This window comes from Oncorhynchus masou, chromosome 1 (genome assembly GCF_036934945.1).
Source record: "Oncorhynchus masou masou isolate Uvic2021 chromosome 1, UVic_Omas_1.1, whole genome shotgun sequence".
Classification (NCBI taxonomy): domain Eukaryota; kingdom Metazoa; phylum Chordata; class Actinopteri; order Salmoniformes; family Salmonidae; genus Oncorhynchus; species Oncorhynchus masou.
The window spans coordinates 71,379,668-71,397,695 of record NC_088212.1 but is presented as its reverse complement, the minus strand read 5'-3'; the positions used below and the strand labels follow the sequence as shown (position 1 = coordinate 71,397,695).

Below are 18,028 nucleotides of genomic sequence, written 5' to 3'. Positions count from 1 at the left end.
TATCTCCCTGTCCCCGCCTCTCACCCTGACAGACCAATGAGATGCTGTTCTGCGGGAGGAAGCTCACGGCACAGGAAGCCTGCAGCCGGGGCCTGGTGTCACAGGTATTCTGGCCAACCACGTTCAACCAGGAAGTGATGCTGCGCGTGAAGGAGATGTCCACCTGCAGTGCTATGGTAGGCCTTTCTGACATAGAGATAGTCATGTTGAGCTGAAATGCTATATCCCAGGCCATGAGCTAGGAGCCTGCCAGGAGCATTGGTCTATAAATTGAATATAACTCTTAGATAATATTATCTAACCACAAACAGAAACCACAAATAAGTGAAAAGGGAAATATATATATATATATATATTTGTGCATGGGTTCTGTAACTAATACAGTACAATGCTGCCAGATCAAATGTGTAGAAATGAAGGGCCTCAATCTATGAAGCAGGCTGCCTCTTACTCTCTGTTTGACACTGTGTGTGGAAGGTTCTGGAAGAGTCTAAATGCCTGGTGCGGAGCATCCTGAAGTCGGTTCTGGAGGAGGTGAATGAGAAAGAGTGTCAGATGCTCAAACAGCTGTGGTGCTCCACCAAGGGACTGGAGGCGCTCTTCAGCTACCTGCAGAACAAGGTGTATGATAACTGACCTCTCACCTCCACACAGCTGCAGAAATATCTATGGGCCACGAGATCTGGTCTTGATGTTACCTACTGAGCAACATCCCTGAAGATATAGGGCTTTGATCTTCAATTACCAACAGTCTTCTTTAACAACCAGCAGAGAGTAGTTTGCCAGTCTCCGAGGCCTTAGCTCCGCACGTCAACATCTGGGCCTGCAGAGCACCACCATCAATGTTTGTTTTACTTTGGTCATCCCTCAACTTCCCTGCCTGTAAGAGGGGATCCGCAAAGCATCAACTTCTGGAGAGGATTCATTCTGCGTTCATAATGGCCTACTGGGAGTCCAGTGATCGTGAACAAGGCTCTTCAGGAAACGGATACACAGCAGCAGAATGTTGTGGGAGTGCGTGGAGGCAAAAGAGCTCATCTGATGGCTGTCATTGTTTAATTATTTATTTGAAAATGTATTTAGGTTTGATCCTAAATACAAAAAAAGCATACCATGTGTATATATTTTCTATTAGTCTGCTGCTGTTTTTTTTGTATATTGCTTTAGTCTTTCTGTTTTGAGAGGACGTGTCCTCCTGGGCTATGAGGTGTAGTGAAAATCAATGCTATGCTTGAGGTCAGAGTGAAACATAGATTTTCTCACCTTACAATGCAGTAACCCTGGCCAAAGAAGTAAATAATAATTGAAGTGAAACCTGTCAATTGAATTAGATGTGGTGTAATAGGAGGGCCACAGGGGAAGATTTTAGAGGTAGGTCATGCCCAATGATACACACCCATAATTGGGAAGTCAATGTGAATGGGCAGTGTTGACAGTGAACTCTTTCTGGATTTATATAGACGATTTTGCGATGCTCTTTTGGAAGTGTTTATTCAATTGCTTGTATTTGGTTTGTCAGTAAGGGTGTGTTTGACCTCTGATTGAATGTGAATATATAGAAGGGCCCTCTTTGACCACGACCAGCACTCCCATAGAGAACCAGAGCTGTCTGATTGCATCTTTTCATTAGAATGTGGAGACTGTCGATAGATCAAAAGGAGACCTCTCCCTGGGAAAGAGAGGAAAGAGAGAATGAGGGTGAGACATGTGTCATCGTTATTATATCAGCAGCAACAAGTGCAGCGTCATCATTATCATCAAGGTACATAATGACATGTATTACAGTGCAAAGGTGTAGCGGGAGGGGTTTGCTTATCTACTCTTCTGTGTTGACTAACCTTGCCTGAGACCTGAAGACTTCTTTTGGCTCCCAGAGCTAATGCCCGGCCTTTAGCTCAGTGGGCTACTGCAGTCTTGAATCGTGAAGACGACCAGGGTTTGATACCCCGTTGATTATATAGGCATGTATATTACATTGTGAAGAGTGTAGCTATGATATTTGGACAGATAATTATTTTGATATTACCTTGCAATCGGTTATTAGTGAGACATTGTGTATTTTTGTAACCACAAAGATGTTTTGTCCCAAATTAATCACTGCACTTTTCGTCTGTTGGCTGTCTGTGTTGTGAAGATGCAGTAGTAGTGCAGCTGAAGCAGATAATACCTGCATGTGATGATGGCTTCAGGAAATGGGAAATGTATATCTACATATATTGTATGTATGGATATCTATTTTTGGTTTACCCAATAATGAAATGTAGTTTTGTGGAAATTGTTTTGTATCATTCAGGAAGTGGTGGGTTTTTGCAGTTGTATACATATATGAACCATGTAGGTGTTATATGGTGTAACTATATGCATGTACAATATTGTAGATATGTGTGTTGCCTGTCAAAATATGTTACATTTCAGGGTATGTTTTGTATTGCCATAGTAAGCAATGTTAGAAATCTTGCACAATTATTATTTGTATTTATTTAAAGTTAATGCTCAAGTTCCCCTTGGGGCTACAGTGCCATAATGTTTCCCTTTCCCCAGAGGCATCTCTTTCGCTCTTATCTTCTGTTCCAGATATTCTCAGTAAATTGCTTTTTTCCCTAGATCTGCCCTGTGTGATAGTGGTGACACAACAAACACACACCAAAAACATGGTTACATGTAGCATAATTATTTTAAAGGCTGTTGATAACCACTTTATGCCAAACTTTGAAACATTTAAAGTAATATTGCTATTAACAGCTCAGACAAATCAAAGCTCTATCAATTTCTAATCAACCATTCCCAATTATATTTGAATAACACTTTCCCTGAATTTCCCTAATTGATGTATTATTTGCGTGTTGATCAGTATATTGCTAAAGTATAGTGTAAGATTAAATGTATATTAATATATTCAAGATTTGAGTTTTGCCTGTACCTCTCCCCAACCTGGTCTCAAGAGTATTTTGTCTTATTATGTATGTAAACCCATACACTCCATTTAGTATGCTATGTTACTTCTGTATGGTATGTATTCATTTGTGGATGTCCATCAACCGTTCGTATGATATGTTACGAATTTGCAAAATGTACAATATATTGCGATTTGCTAAACGTATATGTTCTGAATTCTAGCTAGGTGGTTAACATTAGCTAGCTGGCTAACATTAGCTGAGGTTAGGGGTTAGTATTAAAGTTTTGGAAGGGTTAGCTAACATGCCAAGTAGTTGCAAACTAGCTAAAAAGTAGCGGAAAAGTTACTAATTAGCTAAAATGCTAAACTTGGTCGTGATGAGATTTGAACTCACAACCTTTAGGTTGCTGGACGTTCATGTTATACACCAACCCATCCACCCCACACAAATTCATTTTTGCCTTAAGTAAACATCTGTCTTATCTAACAATACCAAACGTAACATATCATACAAATTTGTTTCTCAGTTTACATTTACTTTGTTACATATAGTCTGAGACCAGGCTGCTCTCCCAGGACCCAAATAGAGTAACATTGTGTTTGAATGAATCATTTGAAGTAAAACCGTTATAATTCATTTGTTGAGGACTTATCCTTGAAAATGATGACCGGCCCTGTAAGCCATGTGTTTAGGTTTAGTTTGTAAACTCCTATCATCACCATATGATGTTTCTATGCATCTTCCAAGCATTTACAAACCTATTACATGTTGAGTTTCTACTCCTTTCTCTCGTCTAAAATCACACCTCGGGGTGCCTTAGAAGTTGTATCTTTTGTCTGTAGGATGCTGTATCCATACGTTGTGAGAGTTTGGGGATCGAGCTGCTTTGAATAAACTATGACATTCATTTAAACATGGTGTTTTTGTTGTGTGTTTTAAAAACTTTTGTTCCTACTTAGTCATCACTCCTACAAACTGTATTTTTGTTCGCTGCATTTGTATAGTATCAATGTCCTTGTTTGGATAAAAGCACACATCATTTGGATCAGATAAATACAAACTAAAAGAGCATGCATCTGTCCTTGGGCTCCTCTCCATTGAAACACACCACATAAAATAAACATGAATGGGTTGCTCCTCTATGGCACTCTCACTATAACCCTCTTCAGCATTCTTTTCACCGTCACTCTGCTTTCCAGAAATGACTGGAGGCCTAATGCTAAACTGCTGTGAGTCATCCAGACAGGAAAAGGAGGGGGGATGCTTGCTCTAAATAAAATATTACAATGTTCCACACAATTACCTAGTGGAATGCATTCAGGATTTAGGCAATACCAACCATGGCTGTGTCTCTGTGTTTCATTCTGCATAACTAAGATGATGATCACTTAACATTTACAAAGTGCATGTTATTCCTAGTCCTAACTGCTGTATAGATGGTCATTGTATTATGTTTCTCTGGAAGATCCACTGACCTTATGGATGTCCAGATGCTTCCCCTCTGTGTTCTGACACACACACACACACACACACTGGGTGGGAGCCAGACTATTCGTTTGACTGAAGTGCCAGACCAATAACAATCGACCACAGCTGAGAATAGGCCTCAGGTGAGTCAAAACGGCCTGCTTTGAAAAAGGCCTTATTTACTGTGATAACAAATACAGTGGATTGTTCAGGATGAATGGAAGCTGGATATGAACAATCATCCGATGAGGACTTGAGTGAATCAATCAATCGATCAAATGTATTTATAAAGCCATTTTTACATCAGCTGATTGCACAAAGTGCTGTACAGAAATCCAGCCTGAAACCCCAAACAGCAAGCAATGCAGGTGTAGAAGCACGGTGGCTAGGAAAATCTCCCTAGAAAGGCCAGAACCTAGGAAGAATCCTAGAGAGGAACCAGGCTCTGAGGGGTGGCCAGTCCTCTTCTGGCTGTGCCGGGTGGAGATTTTAACAGAACATGGCCAAGATGTTCAAATGTTCATAGATGACCAGCAGGGTCAAATAATAATCACAGTGGTTGTTGAGGGTGCAACAGGTCAGCACCTCAGTAAATTTCAGTTGGATTTCATAGCCGATCATTCAGAGTTAGAGACAGCAGGTGCGGTAGAGAGAGAGTCCAAAACAGAAGGTCTGGGACAAGGTAGCACGTCCAGTGAACAGGTCAATGTTCCATAGCTGCAAGCAGAACAGTTGAAACGGAGCAGCAGCATGACCTGATGGACTGGGGACAGCAAGGAGTCATCAGGCCAGGTAGTTCTGAGGCATGGTACTAAGACTCAGGTCCTCCGAGAGAAGAGAGAGAATTAGAGGGAGCATACTTAAATTCACATAGGACACTGCATAAGACAGGAGAAATACTCCAGATATAACAGACTGACCCTAGCCCCCCGACACAAACTATTGCAGGATAAATACTGGAAGCTGAGACTGGAGGAGTCGGAAGGCACTGTGACCGTGTCTGACGATACCTCCGGACAGGGCCAAACAGGCAGGATATAACCCCACCAACTTTTCCAAAGCACAGCCCCCACACCACTATGGGATATCTTCAACCACCAACCTACTACCCTGAGACAAGGCCAAGTACAGCCCACAAAAATCTCCACCACGGCACGAACCCGAGGGGGCGCCAACCCGGACAGGAAGATCACGTCAGTGACTTAAGCCACTCAAGTGACGCACCCCTCCTAGGGATGGCATGGAAGAGCACCAGTAAGCCAGTGACTCAGCCTCCGTAATAGGGTTAGATGCAGAGAATCCCAGTGGAGAGAGGGGAACTGGCCAGGCAGAGACAGCAAGGGTGGTTTGTCGCTCCAGTGCCTTTCCATTCACCTTCACACCCCTGGGCCAGACTACACTCAATCATAGGACCTACTGAAGAGATGAGCCTTCAATAAAGACTTAAAATTCGAGACCGAGTCTGCGTCTCTCACATGGATACAGACCATTCCATAAAAATGGAGCTCAATAGGAGAAAGCCCTGCTTCCAGCTGCTTGCTTAGAAATTATAGGGACAGTAAGGAGGAATGGGTCTTGTGACCGTAGAGTACGTGTAGGTATGTACGGCAGGACCAAATTGGAAAGATATGTAGGAACAAGACCATGTAATGCTTTGTAGGTTAGCAGTAAAACCTTGAAATCAGCCCTAGCCTTAACAGACTAAGGCTGTGAATATGGCACTGACACATTTGTAAATGAATGAAATGTTCTGTGAGCTTGGAGCTTTCACATATAAGTAAAGAATCTGCTGACTACCCATATGAAAACAACAAGGCAATTCTGTGTTTTGATACACTTTATTCAATAGAAATCCAGTGTTCAATCATCATTGCCATTCCCCAGTCAGAAACGCAGACAATTTAAAGCAATTATTTTGTTAAGTACTTTAAATATGCAATCAACCATGATTGCAGGGGGTTGGGTAGCAGTCCTCGAAACAGACCCCCCCATATGAGCTCTGATCCCTGAGTAGCGAAATGATCATCAACCACTGTCTATGACAATCCACCCAACACTATTCAACACACATACTGAAACCGACATTATGAGAGACCTCTTGTGGCCAGATGTCCAGGCAGTAGGGTAGGCTTCTCATGGTAGGCCCCAGTAAGTCCTAAGTCCTCCAATACCCAGTTCCTGTGGCCCTTCCTAGAGCATCGGCTCAGTCTACTGCCATTCAGAAGTCTTCCTTAGGGCCGTCTTTCAGCCTCTGTCTCATCTCTTTAGCATGTTGTTTGCTTTTCTCCCTCTTTGCAATTCGCTGTTGGTCAGAAAGAGAAACACACACACATTGTTGAAAATACCGAAGTGCTCCCATCAATGAAATATGACAATAGTAGTCATCTGGTGAGGCATCCCTTGTGAATTAAAACCAAATTGCTGGTAGTCCTCACCTCGTCCTTCAAACAAGCTCTCATGGCACGGTCCATATCATTGCAATGGCCAAAGAATTTCTTGACATTGTGCTGAGGATGAGACATTACAACATGTTTTTGACGGGTAAGAGTGTAGCTTCACATTAGTTTAGAACATCTACAGTGTAGAGCAATACAGTAGATCTTTCAGGTGGAGGTCTATGTGGGACATGTTCTTAGACGCTGTTGAGTCGTTCCAACTCAAAAAGCACAAAAAATAGGATTTTTACACCCACCATCTTAGATTGTTCTGAAATTGTTTCTGTAGTTAAACATATTATATTAACACTCCTGAAACATTACTTTGTTGAAATAAAATTTGATCGCTGAGAAATTAAGGTAATTGATTTATAGGATTCATATAATCTTTAATAAATATATACTGAACAAAAATATAAACGCAAGGTGTAAAGTGGTGGTCCCATGTTTCATGAGGTGAAATAAAAGATCACTGAAATATCCATATGCATAAAAAGCGTATTTTTGAACAAATTTGTTTACATCCCTGTTAGTGAGAATTTCTCCTTAGGCATGATAATCCATCCACCTGACAGGTGTTGCATATCAAGAAGCTGATTAAACAGTATGATCATTACACAGTTGTACCTTGTGCTGGGGACAATAAAAGACCACTAAAATGTGAAGTTTTGTCACACAACACAATGCCACAGATGTCAAGTTTTGAAGCTATGTGCAATTGGCATGCAGGTTGCAGGAATGTCCACCAAAGATGTTGCCAGAGAATTCAATCTTCATTTCTCTACCATAAGCTGCCTCCAATGTCATTTCAGAGAATTTGGTAGTATGTCAAACCAGCCTCACAAACGCAGACCACGTGTAACCACACCATCCCAGGCTTCTTCGCCAGCGGCATCGTCTGAAACCAGCCATCCAGCTGATGAAACAGGAGTATTTCTGTCTGTAATAAAAATTAATTCTGATTGGCTGGGCCTGGCTCCCCAGTGGGTGTGGCAACCATGGCTGTGCCCCTGCCAAGTCATGTGAAATACATAGATCAGGGCCCAATTAATTTATTTCAATTGAATGATTTCCTTATATGAACTGTAACTGTAAAATCGTTGAAATTGTTGCGTTTTTATATTTTTTTTCAGTATAATACCTAACTTCTGATTTGGACCATAATTCTTCCTAGCATGAGAAATCCAACAAAATTATCAAAAGCCACCCAGACCTCCACACCAATCCCACCCCAACAACTAGGATACAGTACTCTATGGGGCAGGTAGCCTAGAGGTTAGAGCGTTGGACGAGTAACCGAAAGGTTGCAAGATTGAATCCCTGAGCTGACAAGGTAAAAATATGTCGTTCTGCCCCTGAACAAGGCAGTTAACCCACTGTTCCTAGACAGTCATTCAAAATAACAAGTTGTTCTTAACTGACTTGCCTAGTTAAATAAAGGTCAAATAAAAATAAAATGTCTGACAAGTAGTATGGAGCTGCTGCTTGGGAGTATTGCTTCTTCATCCTTTGTAATGTATTCCCTGTGATGTTATTTACCATAAATTAGTGTGAAAGTACCAGGTTTTGGCTACTAGATGCCGCTGTTTCTGCTACTGCCACCACAACCTTTTATCCATTTTGCTGGTCTCTTGTGTTTATTGTGTCTCTTGTGTTTATTCAATATCACAACGTTTTCTTTGCAACTTTGGGTAGAAAACCAATATCTTTTGCTCATGATGGAAATAAAGTGTATGGTCATCCTCACAATTAAAGCCAGTCCTCCATGAAAGCAATTCCGTTTGTCCTTCTCTTAGGCTTAATTTGTGTCCAAGAATTGGCACCTCTGTGTGTGTGATTTATTCCCTTCAAAAAAGGTCTGGGCTAGTTAGGCCATTCCTGGCGAACAAGCAAACCATTAGGCTATAGCAGTTCTAACTGTTTCAATGGTAAGAGTCCCAAACACACACTGTATAGTGTTTTTGCATTGGCAATGGTATTGGGTTGGGTTTAATGGTACATGTCACTAATCACACTACATACAGAGATATTTTCTAATAATTTTATTGAAAAACATGGAATACCGTGCAATGGTTTATAATTGTATTATTTTATGAGGGTTGTCATAACATTTTAGTTACTAGCCCAAGTTTTGGACTTGTAGGAAAAGTGTTCATATGGTAATTGCGACATACGGATAGCCCTCTCAGAAAGCTGCCATTTGTTGGACTATTCATGGAGAGTCTCCTGACCCCTCCTGTCTTAGCCTCCAGTATTTATGCTGCAGTAGTTTATGTGTCGGGGGGCGAGTGTCAGTCTGTTATATCTGGAGTACTTCTCCTGTCTTATCCGGTATCCTGTATGAATTTAAGTATGCTCTCTCTAATTCTCTCTTTCTTTCTCTCTCTCGGAAGACCAGAGCCCTAGGGCCATGCCTCAGGACGACCTGGCATGATGACTCCTTGCTGTCCCCAGTCCACCTGGCCGTGCTGCTGCTCCAGTTTCAACTGTTCTGCCTGCGGCTATGGAACCCTGACCTGTTCACTGGACGTGCTACCTGTCCCAGACCTGCTGTTTTCAAATCTCTAGAGACAGCAGGAGCGGTAGAGATACTCTTAATGATCGGCTATGAAAAGCCAACTGACATTTACTCCTGAGGTGCTGACTTGCTGCACCCTCGACAATTACTGTGATTACTATTATTTGACCATGCTGGTCATCTATGAACATTTGAAAATCTTGGCCATGTTCTGTTATAATCTCCACCCGGCCCAGCCAGAAGAGGACTGGCCAACCCTCATAGCCTGGTTCCTCTCTAGGTTTTGGCCTTTCTAGGGAGTTTACCACCGTGAAGCCACCGTGCTTCTACACCTGCGTTGCTTGCTGTTTGGGGTTTTAGGCTGGGTTTCTGTACAGCACTTTGAGATATCAGCTGATGTAAGAAGAGCTATATAAATACATTTGACTTGAGTTGGGTTGAAGCAATAGGTTGTTAAAAGAACAACAAACTGAATTGCTTTCATGAAGGACTGGCTTGACCACACTATTTATTTTCAACATGAGCAAAAGTTATTGGTTTTCAACCCTAAGTTTCAAAGAAAAAGTTGTGATCAATTTTTATATTTCACCTTTACAGTGCCTTGCGAAAGTATTCGGCCCGCTTGAACTTTGCAACCTTTTGCCACATTTCAGGCTTCAAACATAAAGATATAAAACTATTTTTTTGTGAAGAATCAACAACAAGTGGGACACAATCATGAAGTGGAACGACATTTATTGGATATTTCAAACTTTTTTAACAAATCAAAAACTGAAAAATTGGGCGTGCAAAATTATTCAGCCCCTTTACTTTCAGTGCAGCAAACTCTCTCCAGAAGTTCAGTGAGGATCTCTGAATTATCCAATGTTGACCTAAATGACTAATGATGATAAATACAATCCACCTGTGTGTAATCAAGTCTCCGTATAAATGCACCTGCACTGTGATAGTCTCAGAGGTTCGTTAAAAGCGCAGAGAGCATCATGAAGAACAAGGAACACACCAGGCAGGTCCGAGATACTGTTGTGAAGAAGTTTAAAGCCGGATTTGGATACAAAACGATTTCCTAAGCTTTAAACATCCCAAGGAGCACTGTGCAAGCGATAATATTGAAATGGAAGGAGTATCAGACCACTGCAAATCTACCAAGACCTGGCTGTCCCTCTAAACTTTCAGCTCATACAAGGAGAAGATTGATCAGAGATGCAGCCAAGAGGCCCATGATCACTCTGGATGAACTGCAGAGATCTACAGCTGAGGTGGGAGACTCTGTCCATAGGACAACAATCAGTCGTATATTGCACAAATCTGGCCTTTATGGAAGAGTGGCAAGAAGAAAGCCATTTCTTAAAGATACACCAAACATGTGGAAGAAGGTGCTCTGGTCAGATGAAACCAAAATGTAACTTTTTAGCAACAATGCAAAACGTTATGTTTGGCGTAAAAGCAACACAGCTCATCACCCTGAACAAACCATACCCACTGTCAAACATGGTGGTGGCAGCATCATGGTTTGGGCCTGCTTTTCTTCAGCAGGGACAGGGAAGATGGTTAAAATTGATGGGAAGATGGATGGAGCCAAATACAGGACCATTCTGGAAGAGAACCTAATGGAGTCTGCAAAAGACCTGAGACTGGGATGGAGATTTGTCTTCCAACAAGACAATGATCCAAAACATAAAGCAAAATCTACAATGGAATGGTTCAAAAATAAACATATCCAGGTGTTAGAATGGCCAAGTCAAAGTCCAGACCTGAATCCAATCGAGAATCTGTGGAAAGAACTGAAAACTGCTTTTCACAAATGCTCTCCATCCAACCTCACTGAGCTCGAGCTGTTTTGCAAGGAGGAATGGGAAAAAATTTCAGTCTCTCAATGTGCAAAACTGATAGATACATACCCCAAGCGACTTACAGCTGTAATCGCAGCAAAAGGTGGCGCTACAAAGTATTAACTTAAGGGGGCTGAATAATTTTGCACGCCAAATTTTTCAGTTTTTGATTTGTTAAAAAAGTTTGAAATATCCAAAAAATGTCGTTCCACTTCATGATTGTGTCCCACTTGTTGTTGATTCTTCACAAAAAAATACAGTTTTATATCTTTATGTTTGAAGCCTGAAATGTGGCAAAAGGTCGCAAAGTTCAAGGGGGCCGAATACTTTCGCAAGGCACTGTATTTAACCAGGTAGGCCAGTTGAGAATAAGTTCTCATTTACAACTGCGACCTGGCCAAGATAAAGCAAAGCAGTGCGACAAAAACAACACAGAGTTACACATGGGATAAACAAACGTTAATAACTTAAAGGTCCCAATGCAGTCATTTTTTTTTACATCAATATCAAATAACTTCTGGGTACCAATTAAGCAACTTACTGTGTTTGTTTTCCATTAAAATTGTCAAATGAAACAAAAATAGCTTCTTAGCAAAAAGCAACTTCTCAAGCAAGAATTTAGCTAGGACTGCCTGGAAGTGGTCTAAGTGGGGAGGGGGACACTTAGACCCCCCCGCCACACACACACCTGAAAACTTGCTGTTACTGGCAGAGAGTTTTGGAACTTTTTTTTAAAACTCCATACCGCCAAAACAAGCTGAAATATTACACTAAAAGGGCATGATGATCATTATTTTCATTTCCTTATCATCATTATTTAATTGGAAATATAAATAAAACACAGGATAATCACGTATTTGACTGCACTGGGCCTTTGATAAGAACCACAAGAGACCAGCAAAATGGATAAGTGTGTGGTGGCAGTAGCAGGAACCATGACATCTAGTGGGGGAAACCTGGTACTTTCACACTAATTTATGGTAAATAATTATTCAATTGATAACTTCTCTAAACGGGGAAAAACCACCACCTGATTTCCAGAGAATACAATACAAAGGGTGAAGAAGCAATAGTCCAAGCCACAGCTCCATACTACTTCTGAGACACAGAAAACTGATACTGTATACTGGTTGTTGGGGTGGGATTGGCCTGGGGTGTGGCTTTTGACCCTTTTCTTGGATTCCTTATGCCTTATGCAATGGTAGAAAGACGTTTGATTCAAATCGGATGTTGGGTACTATATTTGTTGAATATTATGTCAATCTTATACATTTAAAGGGCCAATTCAGGACCAATCAATGAGCTTAGTTTCTCAGAAATCAAAATAAATTTCAACAAAATAATGTTTCAGGAATGCTAATCTTATCTGGTTAGAAACGATTTCTGAACAATCTGAGATGGTGGGTGTAAAGGCTTGCTGAAATGACTTGTAATGACCCAGTCTATGGTTCTCAGGCAAGTATACAATATCTTACCTCCGTGTGGCACTGCTTCAGCAGGTTTATCAGTATGTTGCACTCATCCGTGTGCAGGTGAGGCGACAGATCAGAGTGCATTCTGAGTTAAGGGCTTACCACTCCAACAATACTGGAAGACAAACAATACCAACCATGTTTGTGACTACAATGTATGCTGAAAATTACTATTTGACTATTTGGGTTTCTGCAATGTGTGTCTACTCTAAAGGATACTCCATCCACCCAGTCCCTCTCCATCCTGCAAACTCATGGGGATGATCCGTTTTCTGTTTACACTTACCTGCAATGAAAGAGAAAGCAGGTGTAAACCACAGGTGGGCAGGTTAAAACTAATACAAGTCTAGGTAAAGACATGGATAGCATTGCCTGTGTGGGTTAATGAAGGACAGAGTACCAGACACAATGAGGAGTGGCAATTGTCATACAAGCCCATCCTTTCATCCTGATTAATCTCAAAGCTGTGATTGCCGAAAAGTGATTTCAGCCTCTACTGTAACAAGTAGGCTAGCAGTTGGCAGCGTTGTTATAAACAGTCATAAAGTTGTGGTTGTATGGAGATGGACTTTGTTACATATTCAGAGACCGGTTGAAATAGACTCAATGTGTATGCAGCAAAGGGGCCACGATGTGAAATTAAATGACGCTAGTTAGTTACAGACTGTTCTAGCTACAGTGCAACTCAAACTGGTAGCTAGTACGGTAGCTACCAAAATAAACTGGAATTACCTTAAAAGCTGTGAATCGAATAAGGTAGCTAGTCGAATAAAGATATTACCAGTTCAGTTTGGATATCATTGAGATATCTATCTTCCAGGAATAGAATATATCGTAGATAGCAAGTTGACCAAATGTAGCTAGCTGCCAATGCCTAGTAGCGAGAAATACCACTTAAGGGCAAATGCAACGTTCTTTCAACCCCTTGTTTTAACTCCTATTACTGCCAGGTTACTGTCGATGTATTTACATCTAACTAGCTACTGTACAAAGCTTGAAAATGTGTTTAACAATTCTGACATAGCATTAAATTGTAAACCTAGTAATGTATTTGATAAAAGGAGGACATGCTGGTAACATGCTAGCTAGCTACACGTCTCTCACTCTTTCGTAACAGCAAAGACAGTAAACTCTGTGGAAAATTATAACCTGATTGACATTACAGTAGCAAATCAACACCTGCTACCGTTGGATGGTGGACCAATCACATTAATTGTTGATCACATGTGGGCGGGCACTCCATCAACGGGCACACAACAAATATCTCCAGTCATTGCACGACTGGAACATAAAACACATTTTATTACATATTTATGTACGATTATAGTATGTATGCATTATAGATATATCATCAAATGTAATTAATCCTAAACACTGTGCATCTATGCCTCTCCAGCAGACGGCGCCATCGCATGTGGCAGTGGAAAGAAGAATACATTTTTACGAAACAAAATCCCAGATCTCAGTTTTCTATTTATTTTGTTTTTACACATTTGTAGTATAATTTAGCACAATATTAAACCCCATTTAACCTCTAAACATCTCTAAAGCATGTGAATATGTGGTAAACGTTATTTGCGGGGGAAATGACGAAACAGGAAGTGCGACCCACCAAATAATTCCGATTGGTTGACTCTCGTTCGGCGGTTTGTTTTGTATTTGCGTGTCTGCTGTTAGCTCACTATCTAATGCGTTTTAAGAGTTTACTTGGTTAAAAAAAAAAAACATTTTAAGCATGGATGACTCTACAAAGCGTATATTACAACGTCTGATACGACGAATCCCGAATCAAATGCTCCAGACAATGCTTGGCAAGTGGGCTCATCTATCAAATGAAGACCTGCATTCGTTGGACTTCACACAACCAAAATGGGTGTTGACGGAACATCTACTGGCTCTCTGTGAGGTAGATGTAGCTGCTTGATTATATAGTTAATGTTACCTATCTAAGTAGCTTTCTTGTGATGGATGTGATTTCTCTTTAGCTAACTTGTTCACTTAATATAGTGTGACAGTTTAACTTTAGTCCGTTCCCTCGCCCCTACCCGGGCTCGAACCAGGGACCCTCTGCACACAGACAACTGACACGCAGGAAGCATCGCTCCACAAAAGCCAACAACGACTTCAGGTCTCAGAGCGAGTGACGTCACCAAATGAAACGCTATTTGCGCTCACCACCGCTAACTAGCTCGCCATTTCACATCGGTTACACTAGCTCACCTTAGCAGTTCATCGTGGGCTAAGTGTAATCAACATTTTTTGTTATACTTTCAACCTTTCTGATACACTCTACTTGTATCTTTCCCAGGAGAAGGGCTTGACAGTGAAACACATCACAGAACTCGAAATGATCTGTAAGTGTTACTGACAGTGTGAATTAACTAATTCCCCCCTCAGTAGCTAATGGTCTACTTAGTTGTCAGTAATAGATAATACATTTCGCCAATGCTTTCCAGATATCATTGAGAATCCAAACCAGGGAATGTGGCATGGCTTCCAGCTCCTTGATGCAGAGGGTAAATGAAAGTCTCTAATACCTTGCTCAACATTTAGTATCTGGTGCTTTCACTGACACTCAAAGTTCCTTTTGAAAGTGGACCTTAATCAATATTAGAGTTCCAAGGTATTAAAGGTATCCTAATCAGCATTACTGTTAATTTCAAGTATATTTTTCTTCCCAGAGGATGCACCATCCATTGAACTGACACAGTTCAAGGAACAGTTCAAGGCCAACCTCACAGAGCTCATCAGCCATGTATGTATGATTTCCAGCTTTTATATGCTTGGTAGAAAAGACAACTTACATTCATTAAAATGGACATTGGCTTGTAATGTCCCTCAATTGCTGTGTTTGCGTGTGCCATCTCTGTCAATGCCTGTGTTTGTCTTTCCTTCCAAGGTGTCTATTAAAATAAAGAAACACACAGATGAGGCCATTTGGATACGTGTTGCCTGGGGGGACAACTTCACAAAGCCTAACCACCTTAAACCAACATATGTTGTCCACCATCTTCAGACCCCTTATGTCTTTGTGACCGGCTTAACTTCAAAGCATAAGCCTCTTTTAAACCAGGCAAGGATGCTTTCTAAATTGTCCTGGGGGGATTCATAATGTCATATTGCAGTGCTTTGAATTCAGTTTCTATGGTCTCTATCGCCTGTTTAACAGACTGGGTTCTGTCATACAGGCCTTGGTTCTGGCCACCAGATATGGCTCTATGAAGGACGCTCACCTCAGTGGACGGAACCTCATCGCCATCAGAGACCTACTGATGAGGCAGTACCAACAGGTAGGCCTTGGCCCTGTCCCCTACGGGCCATATAAAAGCCTTTGTCATGACCATCCCACTGCTTACTGATAACAAGGAAAGCCTATAGAACCAACTATAGAGATTCTGTGTTCTGTACCTTTTCCTTCATTCATAGGTGTTCCCCACCAAACATCCAAAACCTCTTCAGGGAAAGAATCCTGTCCCTAGAAGTATGTTTTGTTGTCTGCTTATAAAATACAATTGTAATGTATACATGAACATAATCATGGTGACAACCACAACTAATTAGATATCAATAAAATATTGACTTAGTTTATGTTTCACTGACATTCTATTTTCTAATTTTAGACCCCAATATAGAGAACGAACAGGCTGAGAATACAGAGAACCGTCTTCAGATGGCCTGTGAGGCCTTCGGCGATGGGACACTACCTCAACTGCAAAAAGCTGTCTACAAGGTGCAAGAAGTTGAACTATGGGTTGTTTACAAAAAGCTTTCTCCTCGTGTGCCTGCTATGCTGTGTGTGACTATGTATTCTGCTCTCTTCTCAGCTGGAGACCAAGTTCCGAGATAACTCTAACAAAACGTTGACAGGCAGAGAAGAGCACTTCAGAGGAGTGGTGGAGTTTGCCAGCACCAACCTCCTAGAGTCACTCAGGCACTGTGTGTCCTCAGGTACAGTATCTATATGTCTGGGGCTGGGCTTTGTTTAATATCCCCTTTAATCTCTGTCAATGGTAAGAGCCACATCTTCTAGTTTTTTAAATATCTATTTAACTTGGCAAGTCAGTTAAGAACAATCTTTTATTTACAATGACGGCCTACCCCAGCCAAAAACCCTTACAACTCTGGGCCAATTGTGCGCCGCCCTATGGGACTCCCAATCATGGACGGTTGTGATACAGCCTGGAATCGAACCACGCCTCCACACTGAGATGCAGTGCCTGCAGCGCCACTCGCCGTGCCCCATTAGAGCTGCAGAGACAACAAATTATGAACAATAGCTCTCTCTCTGCACTTTGTTCCATACAGGTTTAGAAGTCACGTCTTCCAGGTGATGCTCAGCATTATAACGTTTTATTTGATGTGGTTATAGTTAGTTAACTGCTCATATATGGCTCCACTTCTTTATTCAATTCTGTCCATGGCCACAAGGGGGCAGAGGAACAATGACAGACTTTTACTGTGTCCATCTCATTCTCCAGACAGATGTGCTGAGTGATGCTTTTCAGAGGGTCTGCTAATAAATGAGTGGATTCGATTAGACTGAACTGGGGTTGCTGGCTAAAACCGGTGGTCGGAGTACCCTGCTCAAATTGAACAGTAATATGCTCAACCTGGTCATATTGTCAACATGGCAGCATGATGGATCATTCAGAACATAACGTATTTTCCATAAAATGTATGTTCAAACTAGCTTTCTTTTGGACAGTAGATAGTGATATATCAATAGCAAACAGTTGTGCAGGTGAACATGAAATCTTAACTCATTACTCCATGTGTTATATCACTTTTGTTTCGTGCGAGGCACCCAGCTCATGCCAGGGAAGACTCACAGATTTAAAAAACGAATGCAATCACTTTTAACCATGTGCCAAATCGGCCTACCCTGTGAACAGGGTGGATAAAAATGAATCCCCTCCGTAATTGCTTGTGTTTTACAGGTATGGCGTCAACCCCAGTCACCCCTCTTCTTTCATCCATCACACAGAAAGGGAGAAACTATTTTGTTATCACAGACAAAGGAGTTTAAATCAAATGTAACTATAAGAACTACCAGAACAAGTCGTGTATATTTTGTATTGAATGTGTTAACATTTTATGGGGTTTAACATACATCTTTTAGAACACCTTTGTTTACCCATTCACTCTGTCCTTCACCCAGGTGTTAATAAGAATCATCTTGTATTGTTTCTCAATTAATATACTACAATCTGTACTCGTAATAAATGTTATTGTATGGATTTTTTACTTTGTGTTACTTGAGAAGTGTACAGCAAAAGGTCATGGTTTGCTTGTTTTACATTTTTGCACATGTAATATGTCATAGACTTTAGCTACAATATTGTCACTTGCCAGCCCTCTGATGTTGCCAGGACGCTTGTGTGGGAGTGGCTGTCTGTTGCTAAGAAAG

General features: G+C 41.2%; 3 protein-coding genes across 9 annotated transcripts in view; 2 read left to right on the top strand and 1 right to left on the bottom strand.

Moving 5' to 3' along the window:
* Positions 1-3,810, top strand: part of LOC135550050 (chromodomain Y-like protein 2) — a 44,678-nt gene extending 40,868 nt beyond the window's left edge. For 3 of the 4 annotated variants that reach the window (XM_064980510.1, XM_064980525.1, XM_064980501.1), the window contains exons 6-7: positions 33-176; positions 478-3,810. In XM_064980510.1, the coding sequence (XP_064836582.1) occupies positions 33-176; positions 478-636 (303 nt within the window). In that variant the 3' untranslated portion in view covers positions 637-3,810. The remainder of the gene's footprint in view (positions 1-32; positions 177-477) is intronic. The other variant, XM_064980518.1, reaches the window with a different exon arrangement.
* A 2,373-nt stretch (positions 3,811-6,183) lies between these two features.
* On the bottom strand, positions 6,184-13,737 carry LOC135550029 (COX assembly mitochondrial protein 2 homolog). Of its 4 annotated transcripts, none has more exons than XM_064980464.1 (5): positions 13,354-13,737; positions 12,841-12,907; positions 12,625-12,695; positions 6,800-6,871; positions 6,184-6,666 (listed from the first exon to the last, which is right to left on the bottom strand). In XM_064980464.1, the coding sequence occupies exons 2-5, from the start codon at positions 12,875-12,877 to the stop codon at positions 6,583-6,585; spliced, it is 264 nt and encodes an 87-aa protein (XP_064836536.1). In that variant the 5' UTR covers positions 12,878-12,907; positions 13,354-13,737; the 3' UTR covers positions 6,184-6,582. The 4 variants fall into 4 exon arrangements, with proteins under 4 accessions (XP_064836536.1, XP_064836544.1, XP_064836552.1 ...); XM_064980472.1 differs by having other exon boundaries at positions 13,403-13,737; XM_064980480.1 differs by lacking the exon at positions 12,841-12,907 and having other exon boundaries at positions 12,625-12,736.
* Positions 13,738-14,255: 518 nt separating this feature from the next.
* LOC135550020 (centromere protein N-like) lies at positions 14,256-17,858 on the top strand. Its single transcript, XM_064980451.1, has 10 exons — positions 14,256-14,527; positions 14,930-14,975; positions 15,078-15,137; positions 15,303-15,376; positions 15,521-15,694; positions 15,810-15,911; positions 16,048-16,102; positions 16,242-16,351; positions 16,446-16,569; positions 17,559-17,858. Exons 1-10 carry the CDS (start codon positions 14,357-14,359, stop codon positions 17,645-17,647), a joined length of 1,005 nt encoding a protein of 334 aa, XP_064836523.1. The 5' UTR covers positions 14,256-14,356; the 3' UTR covers positions 17,648-17,858.
* The last annotated feature ends 170 nt before the right edge of the window (positions 17,859-18,028 follow it).